Genomic DNA, 22577 nt, shown 5'->3' with positions numbered 1-22577 from the left:
AAATCAGATGCAGGTTGGAGTGATGTAATGGGAAACTGCATTATGGAATTAGCTGCCAGCATGTGGGACCACGTGCAGAAAAGAAAGTGAAGATCACTAAAAATGAGCATTTCCATTTTATAATTTTTCAAAGGCTCCCTCTGTAGCCATGAGTCTGTCTGGTGGCAGGTACAAGTTATTTGGAACTCTGTGTGGTCTTTACCAGCTGATAGTACTGTGGTTATAATCAACTCCCAAATCTCAGTGACTTAACACAATAAAAGTCTGTCACTCACAAGAAGTCTGCTGTCTCTGGATGTCCTATAAGTAAGTGGTGTCTCAGCAATCTAGACCATCCATTTTATGTTGTCACCTTCTCACCATGAGACTATAGTGTTTGCTGTGGTAAAGGAAGGGAATATGGAGAATAAGTGCCAGCTTAAATGTTTCCACCCAGATTCACATACCATATACTTCACTCACATTTTGTTGACCAAAGCAAGTCACCTAGTCACATGGAACATCCTAGAGGCAAGGAGATTTGCTTTTCCTATGGAGCCAGAAGATGTTAGTCAACATGACTAATGCTTACCACCAACACCTAGCACATGACTAGAGTAGGATAATCTTTAAAGCAGGCTTCTTCTATCTCAATAAAGACTGTAGAAAGTAGTACTGAAATTCTCTTCCCAGGAGGCCTGGATTACCACAAATGCTATGTTTACTTTCTACTAGTTTCACTTGGGATCTACATTAAATGGAAACAAGACTTGGTAATATTTAGTTTCTGAAAAATGACTAGGTTGATAGGTGACACTCTATAGCTCAGATGGACTGGGTACATGCAGAAATTAACTGCCAGAAGAGGATCTAGAGAAGGTTCTATAGTTTGAAATGAAATGGGATGAAACTGATGAGCAGGGAAGACAAGTGAAATGCTTTAAAGATATATGGCAATAAATCTTCAAAAGGCACAATCTTAACGATGTTTGCTGTGAACAATCTATAGCACACCAGCCAGCAGGTGTGAGGGACTGGGAGTGAGGTCTTCAGGGCATTTCCATCAGAGACAACTTCACAAACAATGCCTGGAGCTGCAAACCAAAGGATTCTCTGAGCAGCATTAGCACATTTCTCTGTGTAGGCTGTAGTCACATCTCAAACACATTTCTAGGGGTCACCTGTGACCGGGAAGCACAGACTATTAAAGGGTATGGATTTGAGACATGTAATAAGATCACTTCCAGCAGCTATATGGCATAAAATAGAGGGGATATTTAGAAATTAGGTGGTTAACTAGATCAATATGAGCAACCTAACAGAGTGATCTGGTTTCTAAGGAAAAAAGTTAAATGGATGGATATTTCATCTGGATATATAAACCGATTTGGTTAACTATGAGATTGCTAATTACTCAGTGCAATTAAAGATATCTCAGCCTATCCTTCCTAGGCTTCTAGAGTTTTGGTAAAGCTGTTCAATAGTAGGTATGATCCTTGTAATTTGAAAGCTAAAAGAAAAACCAAAAAAATAAGATAACAAAAAAACCCCAACTAGCTAATTATCGATTGTTTTATTTTAAAAATTTTAAAGATTGTTTTATTAATTTATTCATTTAAGAGAGAGAGAGAGAGAGAGACAGCGTGAGCTTGAGCAGGGGGGAGGGTCAGAGGGAGAGGGAGAAGCAGACTCCTCGCTGAGCAGGGAGCCTGACAGGGCTAGATCCCAAGACCCTGAGATCATGACCTAAGCCGAAGGCAGACACTGAGCCATTTAGCTAATTTTTTCTTTTCTTTTCTTTTCTCTCTTTTCTTTTCTTTTCTTTTCTTTTTTTTCTTTTCTTTTTTCTCTTTTCTTTTCTCTTTTCTTTTCTTCTTTTTTCTTTTTTTTGTAAATCAGATCCCCCTTTTTATTTTCAAAAATAGACATTTATTTTTTTTTCTCAAATCTTAGATTAGGACAAATTGGCATAAAGCTGAATATAATTAGAATTTCTGTTGACTCTTTACATTATCAAAATGACTCTTTGACTCTTTTAATTAGTAGAAAATTTTATCTTTTATCTAATACTCCCTTTATTCAAGTGGACAGATGAGCTTATGTAGAGATATAAGAAATATATATATATTTTTCTAAGGGAGAATCTCAAGGGCATAGCTCAGAATTACAGAAAGATATTTTTCCTTACTCCATAAAATCAGGATTAGGAACAAAGCTAACTGGTTTGCAATAAATGTACACTGATTTTGTAGAGTTATTAGGAGGGGGAGTAGGAGGTGAGACAAGGGTAGTATTTGAATTCAAATTTTATCTTCCACACTTATAGTAATGCTTTCTTTATATATATCCTCAATCCCCATCCAGAACAAGAAAATCCCAAATTTCTTTTCCCGGCTTAAAAGTAACATCAAAATTAACATAGGTAAGTTGTGTTGAAGATGAAAAGTACTTCTACACAGTTCTATGTGTGTAATTAATATTGATAAGGTGCATTTTGATTAAAGTAGTATATTTGATGGAGTATGAGGAATTACACTTAACCACCTACTTTCATGAAAGTGACAAAAGAATAATTACATATATGCTTGGCAATTAGATATCTGTTTATGAACAAGGAGAAATAAGAAATCATACTTTTAAAAAGCATGATGGATGAAGGCAAAGCATGGTGGGATGCTGACAAAACGGTAAAAATGTATGGTTCACATTTTATTTCAGGCATCCAGTGGTAGATTGCAATGAGGAAGCTGCAATGGTTACAAAAATTGCAAAGCTCAATGCTGCCCAAATTTCTAGATCGGGCAAGCTGTCAGTGCTGCACACTCAGGGAAGTGGGAAGCCATATTCTGCAACATCTTGTCCTGTGTCCATGCTGATGCAGGCATTACCACTTGATCACATACCTCCGCTGGACTTGGCTCTGGATCACAGTCTTTTTCTACATACTGCTGCTGGCAACCACTACAACTGACTGGAGTTGCCCTATGAAATAAACCTACTTACCCCTGAGATGGGAGAGAAACCAAGCTGGGAAGGCTGATACTGGCACAAACTATTTTGGTTATAAGCAATGCAAAACTACCTCATTCTATAACAGGAGAGACTCCTTCCAGCACCTCCCCTAATAGTTTATTTTGTTTTATTTTATTTGTAAGATTTTATTTATTTATTAATGAGAGACATAGAGAAATAGAGGCAGAAACATAGGCAGAGGGAGAAGCAGGCTCCCTGTGGGGAGCCCGAGGTAGGACTCAACTCCAGGATCCAAGAATCACAAACTGAGCCAAAGGCAGACGTTCAACCACTGAGACCCAGGCATCTCTAACAGTTCATTTTAAGCTCTGGTGTTGTTACTCTGATTTGGTAACAATAGTAATAGGCTCTTCCCTTCTACTTATTTTAGGATCAATGATGGATTTTACTGCCCAAACCCCAAATTAACAAATTTATTTCCATTTTACCTGGAAAGTGAACACTTCTGAATTATTTAGAAACTCTTTTTTTTTTTTTTTTTTTGGTAAAGGGAGTGCTTCAAAGGACAAAGATGCAAGCCTTTGACTGAATCAAACAAAATGAAGCTAGCAAAATCATGTTATCAGTAGGTTAAAAAAAGTATACAAATAATTTATAAGTATCACGTATACAAATTACCCCAGTATTTCTGTATGTCTACTTATGTTCTATTAATGCTTCTATATATGTGTCTATGTATCTACCCATCCATCATCTATCTTAGAATTAATAACTGGCATGGGCTGAATGTCTGCTTGCTATGTGCTATATACTTTACATATATGATTTCTAATCCTCACAAAGTACCTGTGAAACTGCTATCATTATCTCAATTTGCCAATACAGGAATAGAGGACTGTGTGATTCATGTAGCCAGCCTTACTCACCCAGTAGTAAGCCACTGAGCCTAGAGTCAAACCTAGACCTGCTATATTCTAACACTATGCTCTTTTCACTACAGCACACTGACTTCTTTGTGGGATCATTAAACATTAATGAGATGATTAGACACTCGGAGCTAGAAGAAGGGGCTACCAAATCCTATTCAACATTTTTTTGAAGATTTTCTTTATTTATTCATGAGAGACACAGAGAGGGGGGGAGGGGCAGAGACACAGGCAGAGGGAGAAGCAGGCTCCATGCAGGAAGCCTGATGTGGGACTCCATTCCAGGACTCCAGGATCACGCCCTGGGCCAAAGGCAGGCGCTAAACCACTGAGCCACCCAGGCATCCCCCTAGTCAACATTTTTTGCTTTTAAGTAGGAATAATCACCATTTATAAACAGGTGTCTGCCCTATTCTTAAAGGATACTTGGCATTTCAGCATTCTACCTAAGAAACTACTCAAACCATCTGGTGATATTTAGAGATGTAGATAAGTCCTCATAATATCTATGCAGTAGACTCTGATTTGGTAATTTTGGAAAATTTGAACTTCCAGGAACTGGTGCTTTGGTTTTTTGGTTTTTGTTTTTTTGCCATGTCCTTTGAAGTGAGCTCAATCAATAAAAATATTTAGCCTCATGCAATCTGGCTTCAGTCATAGAAAGGGATCTCAATAATACTGCTTCCTATTTCAATCAGTACCCAAGTAACTGAGAGAAATGGAGACTGTCATCTGGAAGTTTTCTAACTATATAAAGTATCCAACTGGCAGCCTCAAAGAGAATAACCACAGGGACAGAGTTGCACTAGGAGAAAATAACATGGACAAGAACCACAGGGCCAGAAGATAAACTTGAAGGAAAATGGCTTTCATCTCTCGCATACCCTCTTTTCTAGGCTAGCTCTGCAAGTAGTATTAGAGAAAAGAGAAAAGAGAAGTTATCATGGATGAGGGTTAGCTGCAAGAGCCTACAGGTAGGTCTCTCACCATGGACTTTTCATTTTAAGATTTCCATATGCTTAAGACGAAATTAAATTATTTCATATTATTCCAGTTTACATTTCTAAAGTCTGGTCACAAGTTCTTTGTGAGATGTATATATCATGAATATTTCCTCTGTGACCTGAATTTTCATTTACTTAACTGTGTCTTTTGATGACCAGAAGTTAATTTTGATGAAATGAAAGTTATCAATTTTTTCTTGTTGGTTAGTGCTTTTGGCATCGTATCTAAGAAATTTTTCAGTATCCCAAGACCATAAGTTATTTACTTATGTTTTCTTTAAAATTTTTATGCTTTTGTATCTATGATATATTTAAAATTACTTTTGTGTCCTGTGTGATGAAAATATGAGGTTCCATTAATTTTAATTAAAAGGACCTTTTCCTCCATTGAATTGCTTTGGCATCTTTGTGAAAAGTCAGTTGAGTGTATCTATGTGGGTTTATTCCTGGATTTTCTATCTGTTCTATTGATCTATTTGTCTATCCTGACAGTAAAACATGCTTGTTTGATTATTGCAGGTTTATAGAAAAACTTGAAGGTAGATAGTTAAAATCTTCTTTGTTCCTTTTCTAGACCGTTTTGGTTATTCTAGCTCCCTTAAATACCAATGTAAATTTTAGAATCGGCTTGTCAACTTCCCAAAACATATATTGGGATTTTGATTGGGATGGTGCTGTATCCACAGACTAATCTCTCCATTGATTTTTTTCTCATTAATTTCTCTCAGCAATCCCTTATAGTTTTCAACATACATTTTAATTTGTTGCTAAGTATTTTATGGTTTTTAAATGCTATTGTAAATGGAATTTTAAAATTTAATTTTCTGTTTGTTCATTGTTTCTGTGTTCATCTAGAAATATAACTGACTTTGTATCATGAAACTATATCATAAAACTTTCCTAAATTCATTTATTAATTTTTAATAGTGTTTTCATAGGGTTTTTTTTTTTATTTTTGATGTATCCAATATTACCATCTGCAAGTGACAATTTTAGTAGGTTTCCAACCTGGATGCATTTTTTTCTTTTTATGTCTTTACTGTCCTAGTTAGGACTTCCAATACAATACTGGGGATGGAAGTGGTGAGGGTGGACATGCATGCATAGTCTGGATCTTGGAAGAGTACATTTATTTATTCACCATTTATTTATTTTAAATATTTTATTTATTTATTCATGAGAGACACACGGAGAGAGGCAGAGACATAAGCAGAAGGTGAAGCAGGCTCCCTGTGGGGAGAGCCCGATGCAGGACTCGATCCCAGAACCCTGGGATCATGACCTGAGCCAAAGGCAGACACTCAACCACTGAGCCACCCAGGTGCCCCTTATTCACCATTTATATATGATATGTGTTGTAGAATTTTTTGCAAACGCCCTTTATCAGACCGAGGATGTTTCCTTCTATTACTAGGTTGTTTAGGGTTTTTAGTATGAGTGGATGCAGGACTTTTATCAAAAGCCTTTTCTGCATCTAAGGACTTGTACTCAGAATATATAAAGAACTCCTAAAATTCAGTAAACTATTAATAAACCCAATTTTTAAACAGGCAAAAGATTTAAATAGGTACTTTGCAGACAAGGTATATGGATGGCTGATAAGAAAATGAGGAAGTGTTTATTATCATTAGTTTTCAGGGATATGGAAATTCAAATCACAATGAGATACCAATGTACATGTGCTAAAATGGCTCAAACTAAAAAGATGGAGAATACCAAATATTGGATAGAATATGAAAGAACTGAAAGATCCATCCACAGTTGGCAGGAGTGTAAAATGGTACAACCACTTTGAAATCTGCTGGCAAGTTTCTTCTAAAGCTCATACATCACTTTATGACCCAGACACTACACTCCTAAATATTAGCCAAGAGAAGTGAAAATAGATGTTCATCAAAAACAGTTATGCCTGAATACTTATTTTAGACATATTTATAATATTGGAAATGAAAATAGCTCATATATCATTTTTGAATGAATAACCAAATTGTAATATAGTTATTCAATGGTATATTATTTGCCAATAAAAAGAAATTGAGTTTCATGACACTCCCAACAGCATGGATGAATCTCAAAACCATTGTACTGAAGGAAAGTAACCACACACACAAAAACATACATTCTGTGGAATTCTAATTATATGATGCCACAGAATATGAACAAACTAATCTACGATGATATAAACGAAATTGTGTTTACTTTTGGTAGTGGGAGGAGGGAGAGATTATGACTGGGGAGGGGCAGAAGGAAGTCTTCTGAGATGTTGGCAATGTTTGATATTGTGACAGAAGTGAAGATTTCATGGATGTGTGCATTTGTCAAAACTCATCAAATGGTTCACTTAAGACCTGTGCATTTTTCTTTATGCAAATACTATCTCAACTTGGAAAAATAAAAAGCATGAAAAAATAAATAGCATGGAAGACATAAAACATTTAAAGTTGTAAACAGGAGGTACTACTCTCCTCTTCTAAAACTGTTGTTATTTGGCCTTTTGTAATGGTCATGCTTGTGATGTTGTATGTTCCTTTTGGACAGTTGTTTGTTGTCTGTATTGGATAACATGCCAGAGACAAATAAATAGATAGTTAGACATTTACATATAAAATACCACAGCCAGACAGCAGCAATAGCAGAAGTTTTATAAAACTGTATCATTTGTGGCTTTATAATGACATGAGAATGATGTATCTGGTCATATGGATGCACATATTTTTGTTTCTCTCATCAAAAGGAAGCCTTATTTTAAGAGGTGCCTTACAAGCACATTGACAGTTTTTCTGATTTTATCCTAATGAAAGCTTTTCAGTGAGCACAGATTATCTACACTTGTTAATATTACTGATGTGTGTATTTCACTATGTTTTAATACCTACTGAAAGTAATTTGCTGTTTCTTTCTGAAATCTCTGCTATTCTTGAAAGGGACTGGCTGGAATTTTAATTATAAATTGACTTTCTTTTTTCCTTCCAAATCAGGACACTGCAGATAGTTTGTGCAGTTTAAATCTATAAAAATGTAGCATTGTACTAGGTGCTTGAAAATTCAAGTATAAATAAGACTTCCTCTCTGTTTTCAAGATGCTCATAATGACCTCAGTGACAGACAAGAAGACACATAACTTGAAGATGATATAATGACTGCAATACCAGTTATATGAACAAGAACAGAGAAATGCGGGACTCAATTTTCTCAGACAGAGAAGAAGAGGGTCATAGATGATCTCATAAAGGAAGTGACACTTAAAATACATCTTATAATAAATGAGTGATTGATCAATATATTTATTCGGCATTTCAGCTACCATGTCATTTCTCCTAATGGTAGACATTGTGTCAGACACGGGCATACAGTGTGTGGTCTAGGCCCTCAAGAAGTTTATATTCTAGGTACATTTTGCTAAGTCAAGAAGGAATAAAGCTTGCTCACCTGCCTACCTTACTCCACTCTGACTTCTTTCCATCTCATTTTACCAAACTAGGCTCATAAATGCAATAGGGCTTTAAGTTTAAAGTTATTTTTTTTTCTTCTAACACTCATTTCATTTCTGATGTGATGGGAAAAGCAATGGCTTGGTAAGTCAAATGACTACTGATTTCTAATGCTACCATTTAGCTGTTTTCTTACAGAGTTCATCTATCATTCATTTACATAGCAGCATTTACTGAGCTCTTACTACATATCAGTGGGTGTCCAAGGAATTGGGAAATGAGCTTGCTGTCTAGTAGAGAAAAAAGACATTTAAAAATCTAAGTGTTGTGTGATACTTGTTTCAACTAAGGCTGAAGAAGACAAGGAGAAATAAATTCTGGTGTAGAGATCAAAGAATAACTCAAAGAGGTGGTACTTGAGAATTTCTCTTCAGTGAATGGGAAAGACATTTCAGATGTAGGGAACAGAAAGTGATAATGCATGCAGACCCCAATCAAAGAGGAGTGTTGGCCTGTGCTGCCTCCCTTTCAAGGGCTCTTGCTTAGGAATCCTGTTCTCATCCCAAACACACACAAAAAAGTGAAGTCATTTCCTTCCATGCTTTTTGGTTGCAAAATTTTCTGTTCTAATCTTGAAGCATCCAATTTCTTTCATATTTTCCAAGCAAATAATCTCAAAATACTGTGATTTGCCACAACTAAAAATTCCAAATACTAATATTTTATTTTCTGATAGCACTAAAATATATACTTTGCCTCCAACTGTAAAGAAGAATTTGTGGATGAAGTTATAATTGCAGTTATATTCTCAATTAAAATTCCTCACAACTCCTTAACTACAAAATCCTTGGAGCCAAATATATCTCAGAATTCAGAACTGCTTTTGGGGTTTTAGAAAAGTAAAATGGAGCCCATGCTACATTTAACCTAATAATCCCAGCAAGATGTGAGGTAGCAACCTGGAATCAAAGACATTAGTTTCTCTGAAGTAAACATTTAAATGTTCACTCTACAAAGAGTAAATAAAAATTATAAATAGCCTCACATCAGTGCAGGTCACATTTGCTGCCAAATGAAACACTGGGTTTCTGTACTTTTTGGATTTCAGAATTATTAATGAGGGATTCTGGATTTATATTGTGATTATCTTCACTTGATAGTTTTAGAAAGAGATTTGGAAAGATTAATTAACTTGTCCACCTTTGTTACTTAGTTAAGTAACAAAACATCAGGCAAACTCACCAGTCTCACTCTGGCCTCTGCTATAACCTCTGTTCTATGTGTGCCAAACAACCACTTCACTTTCACTGAGTTGCCTAGGTTTTCACCGGGGAAAGGAGGCATTGAGATAACTGAGCCCTCTGCTGTCAAGACCCTTCCTTTCTGGGTGACGGGCACTGAGGGGGGCACTTGACGGGATGAGCACTGGGTGTTATTCTGTATGTTGGTAAATTGAACACCAATAAAAAATAAATTTATTATTAAAAAAAAAAGACCCTTCCTTTCTGATGATCCTGTGAAAAGTCTCTGCTTCCTTGTCCTCACAGATTTCCTCACTGTTGACTGCATGGATTGGGGACGTTACATCTTTGATGGCAAAGTGTCTCTGTCCTCACAGTTCTTTTTCCTTCTGTGAAAGGAAAGGAAATGCTGCACTAATTCCCTGCCTGTTTCCTTATCAGGGACTTTCAAACCACTGGCCATTCAGAACTCAGTATGCTGCTTCTCTGGATTTCCTCGCCTGATTATTTAACTTTTCTTCCAGCTCAAAATCACTTATTGCCAGCTTCCTCCATCAAGACAAGCTTGTGTTGTACTCACAGCTAACTTCTCAATCTCTAATGATATTCTGTTGCTATTCTCTTCATTACTTTTTGGCAATGTGGATCCCTGGATCCCTCCATCAGAACCACAACATGACAATGCAGATTCCTGGATCCACCTCTGACCAACTGAATCAGTATCTCTGGGAGTGCGGCCAGAGAATCTACAATTTTCACAGTATGCCACATGGTTTTTAAGCACCAGAAGTTTGAGACCCACTGCTCTGTGATGTGGCAAAGCTGGAGGCTGCTCTTCATATGGGTTTGCTCTCATGTTTGCAAGTACAGATTTATACAGCTTGCACCATAAGAGCAGAGCAAACTATAAATGCCTGACTTTTTGCCTTTCCAAAGCCACCAGAAGAAACATTGCTTGGGAAGCTAAAAGAATTAATAAGTGAGGTATGCAAAGGGAGAGAATATTAAATATACTAATTACTTAAAAGATAACATGACTAATTTGGCCAAACCCTTGTTTCCACAGCTAAAGTCTCATTTTCTCTCCATCTTCAAACACCGTATTGTAATTGGTTTCTTCTAAATTTCTGCTCTAATTTATACTAGCCTGACCTCTATGTGAAAGATTAAGTAGAGTAACATTTGTACTTTCCAAACAAATCTTCCCTCCCTAAAGAAGCCAGCTACTTCTAGTAGATCCTTTGAAAAGGGTCTATATCACCGCTTGTTTTCCCTGTAACATGAAAATACTGTAAAGAGCAGGATCCTACTCTTCAGCTAATAAGAGAACAATAGGAGTTGTTTTCAAAAATACAGACACAAACACACACCCCAGCAACAACAATGAAGGAACAGTTAGGAAGCCCCCTGTACCTTGGATCTAGCATGCTTTGAGTCACTGTTAGGGACATTAAACTAAAGGGGATCGTCTCCTATTGTTTTAGTTATGTCTGCCCATACCAAGGTCTCTAGGAGCATAGCTCTATTACCAGACCAACTGCTAGTTCCTCAACTTACTGTTGAGAAATGAATCACTAATATAATCACACAGGCAAAATATATGTGAAAAAATCTTTTTTTAAAAAATGATAATGCTGAAAATTACACTTAGGATTTTGATGAAGGCTGGGCTTACAAAAAAAAAGTGAGAATCTAGATTCAAACTTTCAGAAAATCAGTTTCCACTTATGTCATTGACACAAGTGTCTCCATCATTATTCATCTTTTATTTGAATATGTAAGTTTTGAAATGAATGTGGAAGTCCTTTAAAGACAAAATGGCACAGTGCACTGTAGCTACTTATATTTCAGCTCACATGGTGACTACTCGAATTTGAGACAATGCTTTTACACAATGGTCATAAACTATCATGTCAGAACCAATTTACTTGAGATATTTATGTTGAATAAGTATAAAGTTATTGTGAGAATTTTTTTTTCCTATGAACAACTTCCTGATATTGATGGTCATTGATAAAGGCAAGAACACTCACTGTCTATACTGCAGACTCAGTTTATGATAATATGATTAGTTACATTAATAATGCTGCTTAGGCACAGTCTTGCTAATTACAATATTATAAATATTAATGCCGCCCACTCTTTTTTCTGTTTGATTGCCACTCCTGGAGTCATTCATCACGATATTTTCTAGGAATTCACACTGTAAGATTTTCTTTCTTTCTCCCTTTTGTTTTTCATTACTGGACTTGCAATCATGCACATTATTTTTCAAGAAGCCCTTATTTTTGGCTACCTGTGAGAGGAGTGATAGTTTCCATTAAAACTAGCCAAATGTAAGTCAGTTACGTGATGTTTCTCTTATTCTCTCAGAGTCCCTAACCCTGCCATCCAAAGCAGAGTATCCTGGGTTTTTGTTTTCCATTCTTTTTCATGTGACCTGTTTCAAGTTAAGATTCATTTGAATTATTAAATGCTTCTTAAAGAATCTTTTTATACTTGGCTTTCTTTTTTTTAAAGTTAATTATTGATGTAGTGACAAGCTGAAAAGACTAAGAATTATAATTTTTTCCTCCCCTCATTCAGGACTCAAGAAATGTCTTCTGACAATGGTTGTCTATTTAGAATAATACAAAGGAAATACAAAGGCAAAATGCTGAATGTTGTTTTAGAAAAGATTTGCTAAAATCACTGTATTATACAAAATGTAAATGTAGTATATATTTCTCTGAAAATAGCAGTTAGTGAGAAAGTTGGGACATAACCTTTTGAGCCCAGGTTTAACCACACAGCAGAAGCAGTTACAAAAGACACTGATTAGATTTTAATTTTAAAAACTTCATCATATTATTCAGGGCTCCAGTGATTTAATTGTCTTGAAAATAGGAAGGTAATGTTATAATTTCCAGAGCTTGTTAAAGAATAAAGAAATCTCCAGCCTCCCACTGGAAAGAATGCCAGTCATCACCACGGTAAGCAAGACTTTGGAGGCACTTTACACTACAAACTTCAATCTTTTTCTTTTATATGACCTTGCATTATATTGCTTTTATAAAAATGTAATGCACGGACCTATCATATAGCTGTAATCAAGCCTCCTTCAGGTTGATTCTACTATAGAAATAACATCCAAAAGGCACTGTGTTTCCTCTGTTAATGAGATGGTGGGGAAAAAAAAACAAGACCAGAAGTAGAAAGCTGCTGAGGTAGAGTTCTTAAGGACAACAGAAGTGAACACATACCTTTCCCATGAGCTCAGCAATACGGGGAACTGGTTTCCCTTTCTGGTGACTCACAGTAGCTGGACTCTGCCCATCCCAGTCTCGTAGTTCTTCAATGCTTTTCAGATATAGCAGGGCTTTGAGGCCAGTGCAATAGTCTTGGATGACAGTGAAATCCTGATTCTGAACAGCACTGCATACCTAGAAAAGATGGAGCAATCAACCAAACATCAATCTATGAGCTAATTCTCCAAATGGACTCACTTTCCATTTATTCAAGAAAGCGGATTTATGTTCCAGGCACTATTCCAAGCATGGCATATCAATCATTACGTGGGGATGGGAATGGTGAGGAGGGAGGGACTATGAAGGGGCACAAGGAAACTTGCAGGGACAATGAATATTTTCATGAGCTTGATGTGGGGATGGCCTCACAGGGGTATGCATATTTCAGAACTTGCCAGATTGTACACTTTAAATATGTGTTTACTGTATGTCAGGCGAACCTTAGTAGAGCTGTTAAAGATTAGATCCAGTTAATTTGATTTACAAGGGATCATATTTAGCACAGTATAAGAAATGGCATTTTAACTCTCTCGTTTTCCCTCCATTGAGATGGACTACCTGGAGGTAGTTCTCATGTCTAGAGGTGGTCATGCTGAGGCTGGAGTGCTGTTCATCAGTTAACTCAACCATTGTTGATCCTTGTCTACCTCTTCAGCCTTGTCTACTGTTCTTCCTTTTGTTCACTATGCTCCAATCACCCAGGTCTTTGCTCTTTTCCTTGTATCTGCCACATTCTCTCTTTGCCTTAAGACTTTTTCATAATATCTTGCTGCCTAGAAGATTTTTCCCTTCTACCCGTGGTTGAGTACTGGCCCCATCACTTCTTTGAGGAGGACTCTAAAAGTCCAGACGAGGTTAAAGCCTTCATTTTCCACATGTTGTACTTATAACTATTGCATTTAATGTACAGCTCATTCCCCCAATAGGCTGAAGCTTCAGGAGGGAAGAATCTGTATTTACCTTGGTCATTATTCCCAGTGACAAGCACAGTGTTTATCACTTACTCTGCTCTTAATAAATATGTGTCGAATGCCTGGATAATTCAGATGAGATATTTTCATTTGACTGTCCATATCGCAGAAAGTAAAGAATAAAAACAATTCCAGAATAAAGGAAGGCTGAATCTGAGAAATTGGGATCCTTCCAATAAAAATAAACTTGAAAGTCTGTATTGGGATTTGAGTTATAGCTTGAATTTAATGGATTTAGATAAACACTTCTAGGTTAATTATTACCGAAGATACCTCAAACAGCAGAAACAAAAATCCTTCTTTTCCTATTCTGAAGTGTTATATGTTACTAACATTGTAGAAAAGAGAACTGAATAACCACTAAATACAGAGGATATTTTCTATGAAGCCCATTACATTACATTAAAAAATTTGTTTCTTAGGAAGAACAATTTGAGCATTAATTAGGTTTCTTATACCTTTCTTCAAGTTGATTTTTTGAGAACATGATAAAAAAAAAAAAAACAATAATTTCCTCCACAGGATTTTTTTAACTGTAAGTCAACCGATGCCTTACTTTACCTTCTTTGTTCCCTGTGAGATTCAATTTATTTTTAAAATTTTTTTTCATAGTATACACGTATAGGTATAATTTTACTCTTGTCTTAAAATAGTTCATCATATGACCATAAGAAATCAGATTTTGAAAGTCACATCATATCATATTCTTTATGGGATGTTCACAATTGTTGTAAAAACCTGCTTGCTAAAAGGAATCTAGATACTTTGTAACATATGAATGGTAATGCTTAATCTCCTTTATCCCTGAGTTGTCCAGTGAGGAGTGACAAAAGCTACTAATTCTCTTAATCCACAAACATGGCACATTTTGTATATTAGATTTAGCCCCTTGGTGCTGCAGTGATCATGAGCAGACTTGGTGTATTTTAATTTATTTTATTATTTTTTTTAAATTAAAGTCAATTAACATAGACTTGGTGTATTTTAACTATGAAGAACATGGGAGGCCCTAAGACTGGGAAAACTACCTCTTTCCTACATTTTCCTATGTTCCTACCCTATAGTGCTACGGTATCACATAAGTGGGAGCTATTCTGAGCATGGGAAGGGAACATACCACCTCAAGAGGGAGAAGAGACTACAGCATGGTGACCGAACATGGCTGTCATGGTATACTATGCTGGAAACACTGGAAGCCACCACCAGACACAGGTGTTTGTGGTGATCACTTCAGATATGTTTCATCACAAGGCAAATGTCACACTATTTATATACCTTCCTAAAATGAGTAATTCAATTTCTACTCTGGTAAGATTAAAACTTATTAATTTTCCTGAGAGAATGTCTGATTGTAGGAACTTTGCACATTGATATTTTCTTTTAAACTTTCAAAAAAAATAAAATAAAAAAATAAAAAATAAAATAAACTTTCAATATACATATAAATTATCCGAGGAGCTTATTGAAATACAGATTCTGTTTCTACCAGTTTGGAATGAGACCCAAGATCCTGCATTTGGGACAAGCTCCTAAGTGGTGCTGATACTTCTGGGCCACATTAGAATAGCTAGAGTTTACTTAAGCCCTGGTAGGGATGAATCTCATTTGCAAAGTGAATTTCTTCCAGACAAACAATGTTTTTGATTCTTACTATTAGATTCTAGCAATATTTTCAATGGCCCTTTCTTTCTTTCTTTTCTTTCTCTTTCTTTCTTTCTTTCTTTCTTTCTTTCTTTCTTTCTTTCTTTCTTTCCTTTCTTTCTTTCTTTCTTTGTTTCTTTCTTTCTTTTCTTTCTCTCTTTCTCTCTTTCTTTCTTCTTCTTTTTTTTTTATTTGTATTTTTTCTATGCAGAATTTACTCCTGGCCATAAGTTTTTTTTTCTTTAGTTTCTTCTGGGATATATTTTTCTTCTGTGCAACCTCCTCTTCTGGTTTAGGAACAATCTGCTCTTTTTCAGTAAGAATCATCTCGATATGGCAGGGAGAGCTCATGTATGGGTTAATCTGGCCATGAGCCCTGTAGGTTCTACATTGCATCTTGGGGGCTTTGTTCACCTGGATGGGCTTAATGACCAGAGAATCTATATCTAAACCCTTAAGCTCAGCATTACTCTCTGCATTTTTAAGCATGTGGCAGTAAAAATTCAGCACTCTTCTTGGGCCACGGACCCTATGTCCAGCCCCACTGTTTGGCCTGTGCACACCTACCAACTCCACCATGGTAGCAACGGAATGGCACATACTGCTTCAGCAAAGTGACATCTTTCAGATACTTGGTGGCTTTTTGGATATACATACCCTTGATGGCCTGGGCAATTTCATGCGTGTTCTTAAAATGAACACGAAGCTTTGAACCTCTCGACTTGCATGATTTTGTAGGATTTTCTGGGTCCAGCAAGTAGTGAACCATCTCCGGAGGTCACCTGAGGCCACTCTCAATGGCCCTTTCTAAAAGAAGCACTACTAACAATAAGTCACATCTGAAGAAACAAGTGATTTTCTGATTAAATCGTAATAAGACCTAAAATAAATCTCAGGATGCAAGCACACCTTTGGGAACAGAGGTTTGGCCATGGGATCTGATGCTTAGAGAATGGATTTGCTCAGAAAGGTGTCTTGTTCTTGCCTAACCTTTACACTCCACTGAAGGCTTTATCTCTATCTCAAAGGTAAATGGATCCTTTTAAAACTCCAAACATGTAGCTGCTACTCCTAAATGGGTGTATTTTATATGACATATCTTTGTTTGTTTAACAGCTCTGATTAGGACTCTTAATAGGTGTTAACATGTTTGCTTAGTATAATTTGTAAGTTCTTTATGGTGAAGGCTGGTTTATCTTTCTTCCCAGCAGGACATCAGGTACCATTATAAGGATCATTGCCACTATTAATTATTTCCATATGTGTGACTATCCCTATAGTAAGTCGTTTTAAATAGGGGCCCCTGGATTCTCAGCAGGATCAGGCCTGTGCAGGGGCTGAGTAGACTAGGTGGTGGCCCCCTGTGCAGCATGAGTTGGAGAGTGTCATAAAGTCCCTATTGCCACTGAATGAATAGTCTCCTCTAGAGGTCTGACACAGTGCCCTGAATTTTTGTAGGTGCAGGAACATTTAGTCAGAGCCTGTCTATGTAAAGTGAGCGTACAAATACTTGCAAAGTGACAGAGGGCTGTGAGGTGCTATTCCTTTCTCTTTAAAATGAGATTAAGCCCATTAATAGTAAATTACCTATTTACGGTGATTTACATCTTAAATATTTCCTTTACATACATTATTCTTTCCAAACTCAGAATAAACCTACAAGTTGAGCAGGAGAGAGGGTAATGTTTTTCCTTTAAAATTGGAAAGAAATTGAACTTGAAAAACTATTTCTTAAAGTCAAATCTAGTAGTTTTTACACCATATCAAGTGGTATAGCCTAAAGGCTAAGAGCATGTACACGGAAGTCAAGCAGAATCAGGTTTAAACTACATCATAGCTGCGTAAGTATGAGCAACTTTCTTTACTTAAAAATGAGAAACTAAAAGGCAACATATTTAAATCTTAAAATAGTAGCTAGTACTTAGTAAGATAGATTGGCACCCAAAATAAATTTCATAATATGAATAAATCATTAGAACAGGAATTAGGCAAGATATAATTTTTTTAAGCCTAATACTCTTTGGGTCTAATGCAGTAAAAAAAAAAAAAAAAGGTTACAGAAATTCTGTTTGCTCTAAATAGTGATCTCAAAAAAAGCTTTGGTCTTGTTGCCAGAAGCCATGTCTGAGACCCAGCTCTGTCATTCAGCAGCTGTGACTGGGGCTAGTCAGTCTCGAGTCTTCCTCTCCCACCTCCCCATTTGAAAAAAAGTGTATGATAATATCTTATTGTTGTGGGGATTAAATTGCATTGTGTGGGTGGCAGTGCTGTGGAAATTACAAAGCTCAGAAGGACAGAATGGTACTAAACCTCATGGTTATTATCAGATAATTTAAAGTTGAAAGTGCCTACGAGGTCAAAATGGAAAGAAGCCAACTTTGCCTATAAAGAGAAAACCAACTTCCTTGAAAAATAAAAGACAATTTACTGGGAAGCTAGCAAATTGAATCCAATTAGATTAAAAATACTAATCCCAGGTAAATAATTTGGCCACAAAGAATTCTACAGAATCAGAACACCGTGGGCTAGCATGTGTTTTTGTGTAACAGAGGAGCAATCTTTCATATGATATTTCAAAATGTGACAAGGGTATTAAATGGGGCTCTTAAACTATCAGACACAAACCAGATGAACCCACAATCATAACGATCCTTTTTCATTTCTTATCACATAGTGGACAAACTACATTTCAGGTCTTAGAAATGTGTGCCGGGATCCCTGGGTGGCGCAGCGGTTTGGCGCCTGCCTTTGGCTCGGGGCATGATCCTGGAGACCCGGGATCGAATCCCACGTCGGGCTCCTGGTGCATGGAGCCTGCTTCTCCCTCTGCCTCTGCCTCTCTCTCTCTCTCTCTCTCTCTCTCTGTGACTATCATAAATAAATAAAAATTTTTAAAAAAAATCTTAAAAAAAAAAGAAATGTGTGCCACCAGGCTATATGCAAATAAAATATATGTTTACAACGGAATCCAAAGTAGACTTAAAGTTGCTGTAAATTCATTTGTAAAAGGAATTTTGGAGAGTACCTGCATTTACGTAAAAGTGAAAATTTTTCTGCAATGCTTATTATATTCCAAAATATACTAATAAGAGAGTCTTATGTAGCTGGAAGAAGTTATGTAGCTGGAAGAAGAGTATTCCTATGAACACAGTTCATAGATAAAACACTAAATAAGGAGGATTTTCCATCCAATTCTTAAAGATTTCCCAGAAAAAGAAAAAAAAATCCTACAATCTCTCCTTACTTGTTTATTTTGTTGGAGTGTTAAACTGTTTAAACAATGTAAAACACCTGCAATATTTTACATGATGCTTTGTAGTTTTCAGAGCATGTTATGAAAAAGTCAGGAATGTTTATATAGTGATTTACAGTTTTCAAAGCACTCCAACAAATAAGACAAAAGAGAATTTATAATTTTTTTTGACCAGCCTCCTTATTCCACAGATTAGGAGTCCCGAAAGGCTAAATGATCTATCTGTGGTCCCACAGCTAGCTGGAGGCAGTGCTGTCTCCCCACCTGGCCTGAAGCTCTTCTAGTACAGCACTGCCTCTCCAGCATCATCATCCTTAGTCCATACACCAAATCTCACAGCAAGACAGAGAATGTGCCATTAAATACGTAGTAAGTGAGGAAATCAAAACTAAACATTGAATGCTTTGTCCCAACTCAAAAGATTAGCAGGTGGTAGAGCCAACAGTCAGATTAATATCTTTAGAAGTCAGAAGATGGTTAAGATCTTATTTTTAAAAGTTTCAAAATCTTAATTTTGATGTCTCACATAATTAAATAAGCACATATTTATGATTTTCATTTGAAGAGGCACATCATTGCAAAATTATTTCAAATCTGTTATCTAATGAATTATGGCAGAAATCCACATTTTTCTTAAATGTAGGATTGTAGTGATTGGAGGATCACTTGAAGGTTTATGATGAAAACTGGAAAACAGATCTCTACTGTTGTTGTATGGAAATGCAGTTTCCAATTTCATCTGTCCACACCCACTTAGCAAAAACATCAGATTTTCTAAAGGCATGGAATCACTAATTTCTCATTGAGTTGAGTTCTGTCCAGCACTTATAAACAGACATATAAAAGTACATTATACTTTTGAAATAGTTTTACAATACATATTGTTAAGGTAATAATTCAGGATAACATTATCTCCCTATGAGTTTTTGGTACTATATAAACATGGCACTGCTTACTAGAATTCATGAATAAAACACCAAAATTATAATTTTATAAGGCTATAGGTGAAAAGACAGCCCCTGGAGATACATAGTACATAAGGAGCTAGACGGGTATATATTTGTATATCCACATAAAACCACAAATCTTAGTTGTTCTATCATATTAGTTTCCATTTGTTGAAGCTGTACAACATCAAAGTCGTGATGTCCCTATATATTGTATTTAGCAGTAATGTAACGGACTACGTGAAGAAATCAAAGTGAGAGTTTCTAAGTAGTTTCCCGGCAATTGAGACAGCAGGTTCTTTCATCTGCTCTGTAACTGTGGCAGTGCATTGATTTAAACTCCTTCTGAGATCTCAAATGCTTTTATACTCCTAGGTCTCTCAAGCAGCTTTTTTTTTTTTCAAAGTGATAAAATTCTAGCATTCAGCAAAATACCATCTTGTTTCCCCCAAAAGGAGAAGGCTTACTTCAGCTTTGCTACTAACCTGGACAGGGTCACTAAGTAAAATAGCTGTCCAAATGCCATGCTGCCAAGAAATCTGGCTTTCAGTTCAGTTGTTTATGTTTTTTTTTCTAAAGCTGTGGGAATAAGCACTTCTGCTTATTAATTACATTTTAATGTTGTCCTTTAATTGCTACTCATTGATAAACGCTAAAGTACAGAAGTCACTTAGCTTGTTTTGTATATCATATATTTCATTGTCAATCACATTACTTATCTGGCCTTTTAAATTATATGTTCTCTGACAAATTCTAAGTATATAAATACCCCTTTTCCCCCCAGTCAAGGAAGAATTTTATGGCATTTGAAAGGCTATTTTTAAATGTCCATCTGCGGTCATTCTCTATCTGATTAATTTCTTAACCCAAATTCAGCTGAAGACAGGCTAACGAGAATAAATGTTTCCTAGGAATTTTGTACCAGGATCCAGACTGATTTTGCCAACTGGAATATGGAATATAAGTATTTTCTCGAAGGTGGGATAGTGATGGGCCACCCACTTGACCGTTATTCAGAACAGCACCGTGGGACTGAGCTTCTCTATTGACTTTGTTCATGATATGACTTGACTGAGGACAGCCTGGGCTGATTAATAAAAAGGGATGTGATGTGTCCTGCAGGTGAGATCGCCTCTGTCCCCTTCCTTGTATCTGCCCTCTACAGAGTCAGCTTGAACTGGATTCTGATCTCAATGATGACCTGACCCAAGAAATCATAATGAAAAAGAACCACACAGAGACACAGCCCCTTTCTCTGTCTTTTATGAAGGGGTAGAGATAAAATGGGTGAGTCAGGCACAACATGTAGGGCCAAAGAGAGGGGACTGCTGTCCTGCCCCTTCAAAGATGTTGCTGTTGATGGTCTTGCTTCCCCACAGACACAAACAGAAGTCTAAAAAGCCTGAAGTGAGACCTGGAGGCCACTGCATGCCCGGGTCCCCTATGCAGCCCATTCTTTGGGGAGAGGCTGTGGCTATAGTTTGGGGAAGCTCGGCCACTTTGCCTCAGAGGCAGAGGGATTTTTCTACTAAAATAGATTCTCTCCATCTGAGGCTACTGCTGTGGTACAGCATCAGTTCCTACCATAATTTTCAATTATTCTGCAGTAACACAGGTGGTGGTGTAAAAGTTTGCATGTTGCATCGTGCAAGCTCAGCACCTTCCGTGATAAAAGTGGGGCAAGAAAAGGAAACTAAATATCCAAACAATGGCTGTCAGATGACTAAAATCCATAATTTTAGGCAATCTCTCTTTTTCAGCAGTGTCAACACAGCTGGGAAAATTTGACTTACAATATCATTTACTAAAATACCACATGGGGTTTGGATGACTGGAGAATAAGTCGCAATGCCTACAGAGGAAAAGTCTACTGAGCAAATTCAACCATGGAAGTTGTTTTCTGGACTTTGAAGATGGATAAAGGTATGTGGTTACTCAACAATATAAGCCGTCACTCAACATTTCAAGAAAAGGGGACTATCCCTCTGAAATGGGAAGAATGTTGTTAACATGAAAACAGCACCTCAAATAACACTGTCCACCTCTTCAAGCACCCACAGTCTAGTAGTTGATTTTATGATTAATCTATCATTGACAAAAACACACATTTGTGAGAGTAGTGTGTGGCTATTATCAGTAAGACCACAATCTTGATTGAGTTGCCAATATAGCCTGGAACACAAAAGTTAGACAAAGTTCACCTGATTGGGAGTGAATAATCTATTTATGAGTTAAATGCTGCAGAAAAACTTGCCCATGTTCAAATTAATATACTGAAAGCAGAGTGCATACCTTTGGGGAGCTGGAGAAAAGGTTTCTTAAAAGAAGCTTTAAAAACTATTGAATACTTGCTCTTAATTTCTTTACTACACAAGTGGAAACACGAGGCTGACAAAATTTGTGATTTTGTGGAAAAACCAAGCAAATAAATTGTATGCTAGGTTTTGTTTTTTGGCTTTTTGTTATTTGTTTTGTTTTTAGTGAAAACCAAGAATCTAAAAATAAAAAGCCTGTTATTGTACTATCTTTTTATGAGTGACTTTATGAAAAGTATTGCTATTTGATCAATTGTCATCACAGTCTATTCTAAATTTAAAATTAATCTTACATGTAACAATACATTTCCAGTATAATTACTTAACTGGTAGTAAATAAATAAAACACTATGGATATAAAAAAAATAAATGCCTGGCCTTTAGCCTCCAAAGATGGATTGTTGAAACACGGTTAGAGAGGAATGAATGCAATGACCAAAGAAGCAGTTTTATTTGTGCATTTCTCACTAGAATGGCACATATTTTATGATTCACGAATGTGACAATTAACCTGAAGAAAGATGACAACGACTAGCAAAAATTCTAGGCTGGGGGTTTTAGGAGGATGCTTAGAGAGGACTACATAATTTACCATCCAAACACTTGAGA

General features: G+C 36.5%; 1 protein-coding gene across 2 annotated transcripts in view; it reads right to left on the bottom strand.

Annotated features, from left to right (window-relative positions):
* DPYD (dihydropyrimidine dehydrogenase) overlaps positions 1-22577 on the bottom strand; it is a 798071-nt gene that overhangs the window by 99014 nt on the left and 676480 nt on the right. For both annotated transcript variants that reach the window (XM_041748593.1, XM_041748594.1), the window contains one exon: positions 12797-12976. In XM_041748593.1, coding sequence (XP_041604527.1) covers positions 12797-12976 — 180 coding nt within the window. The remainder of the gene's footprint in view (positions 1-12796; positions 12977-22577) is intronic.

This window comes from Vulpes lagopus, chromosome 3 (genome assembly GCF_018345385.1).
Source record: "Vulpes lagopus strain Blue_001 chromosome 3, ASM1834538v1, whole genome shotgun sequence".
In the NCBI taxonomy this organism is placed as follows: Eukaryota; Metazoa; Chordata; class Mammalia; order Carnivora; family Canidae; genus Vulpes; species Vulpes lagopus.
This window is presented reverse-complemented; position numbering and strand designations above follow the sequence as displayed.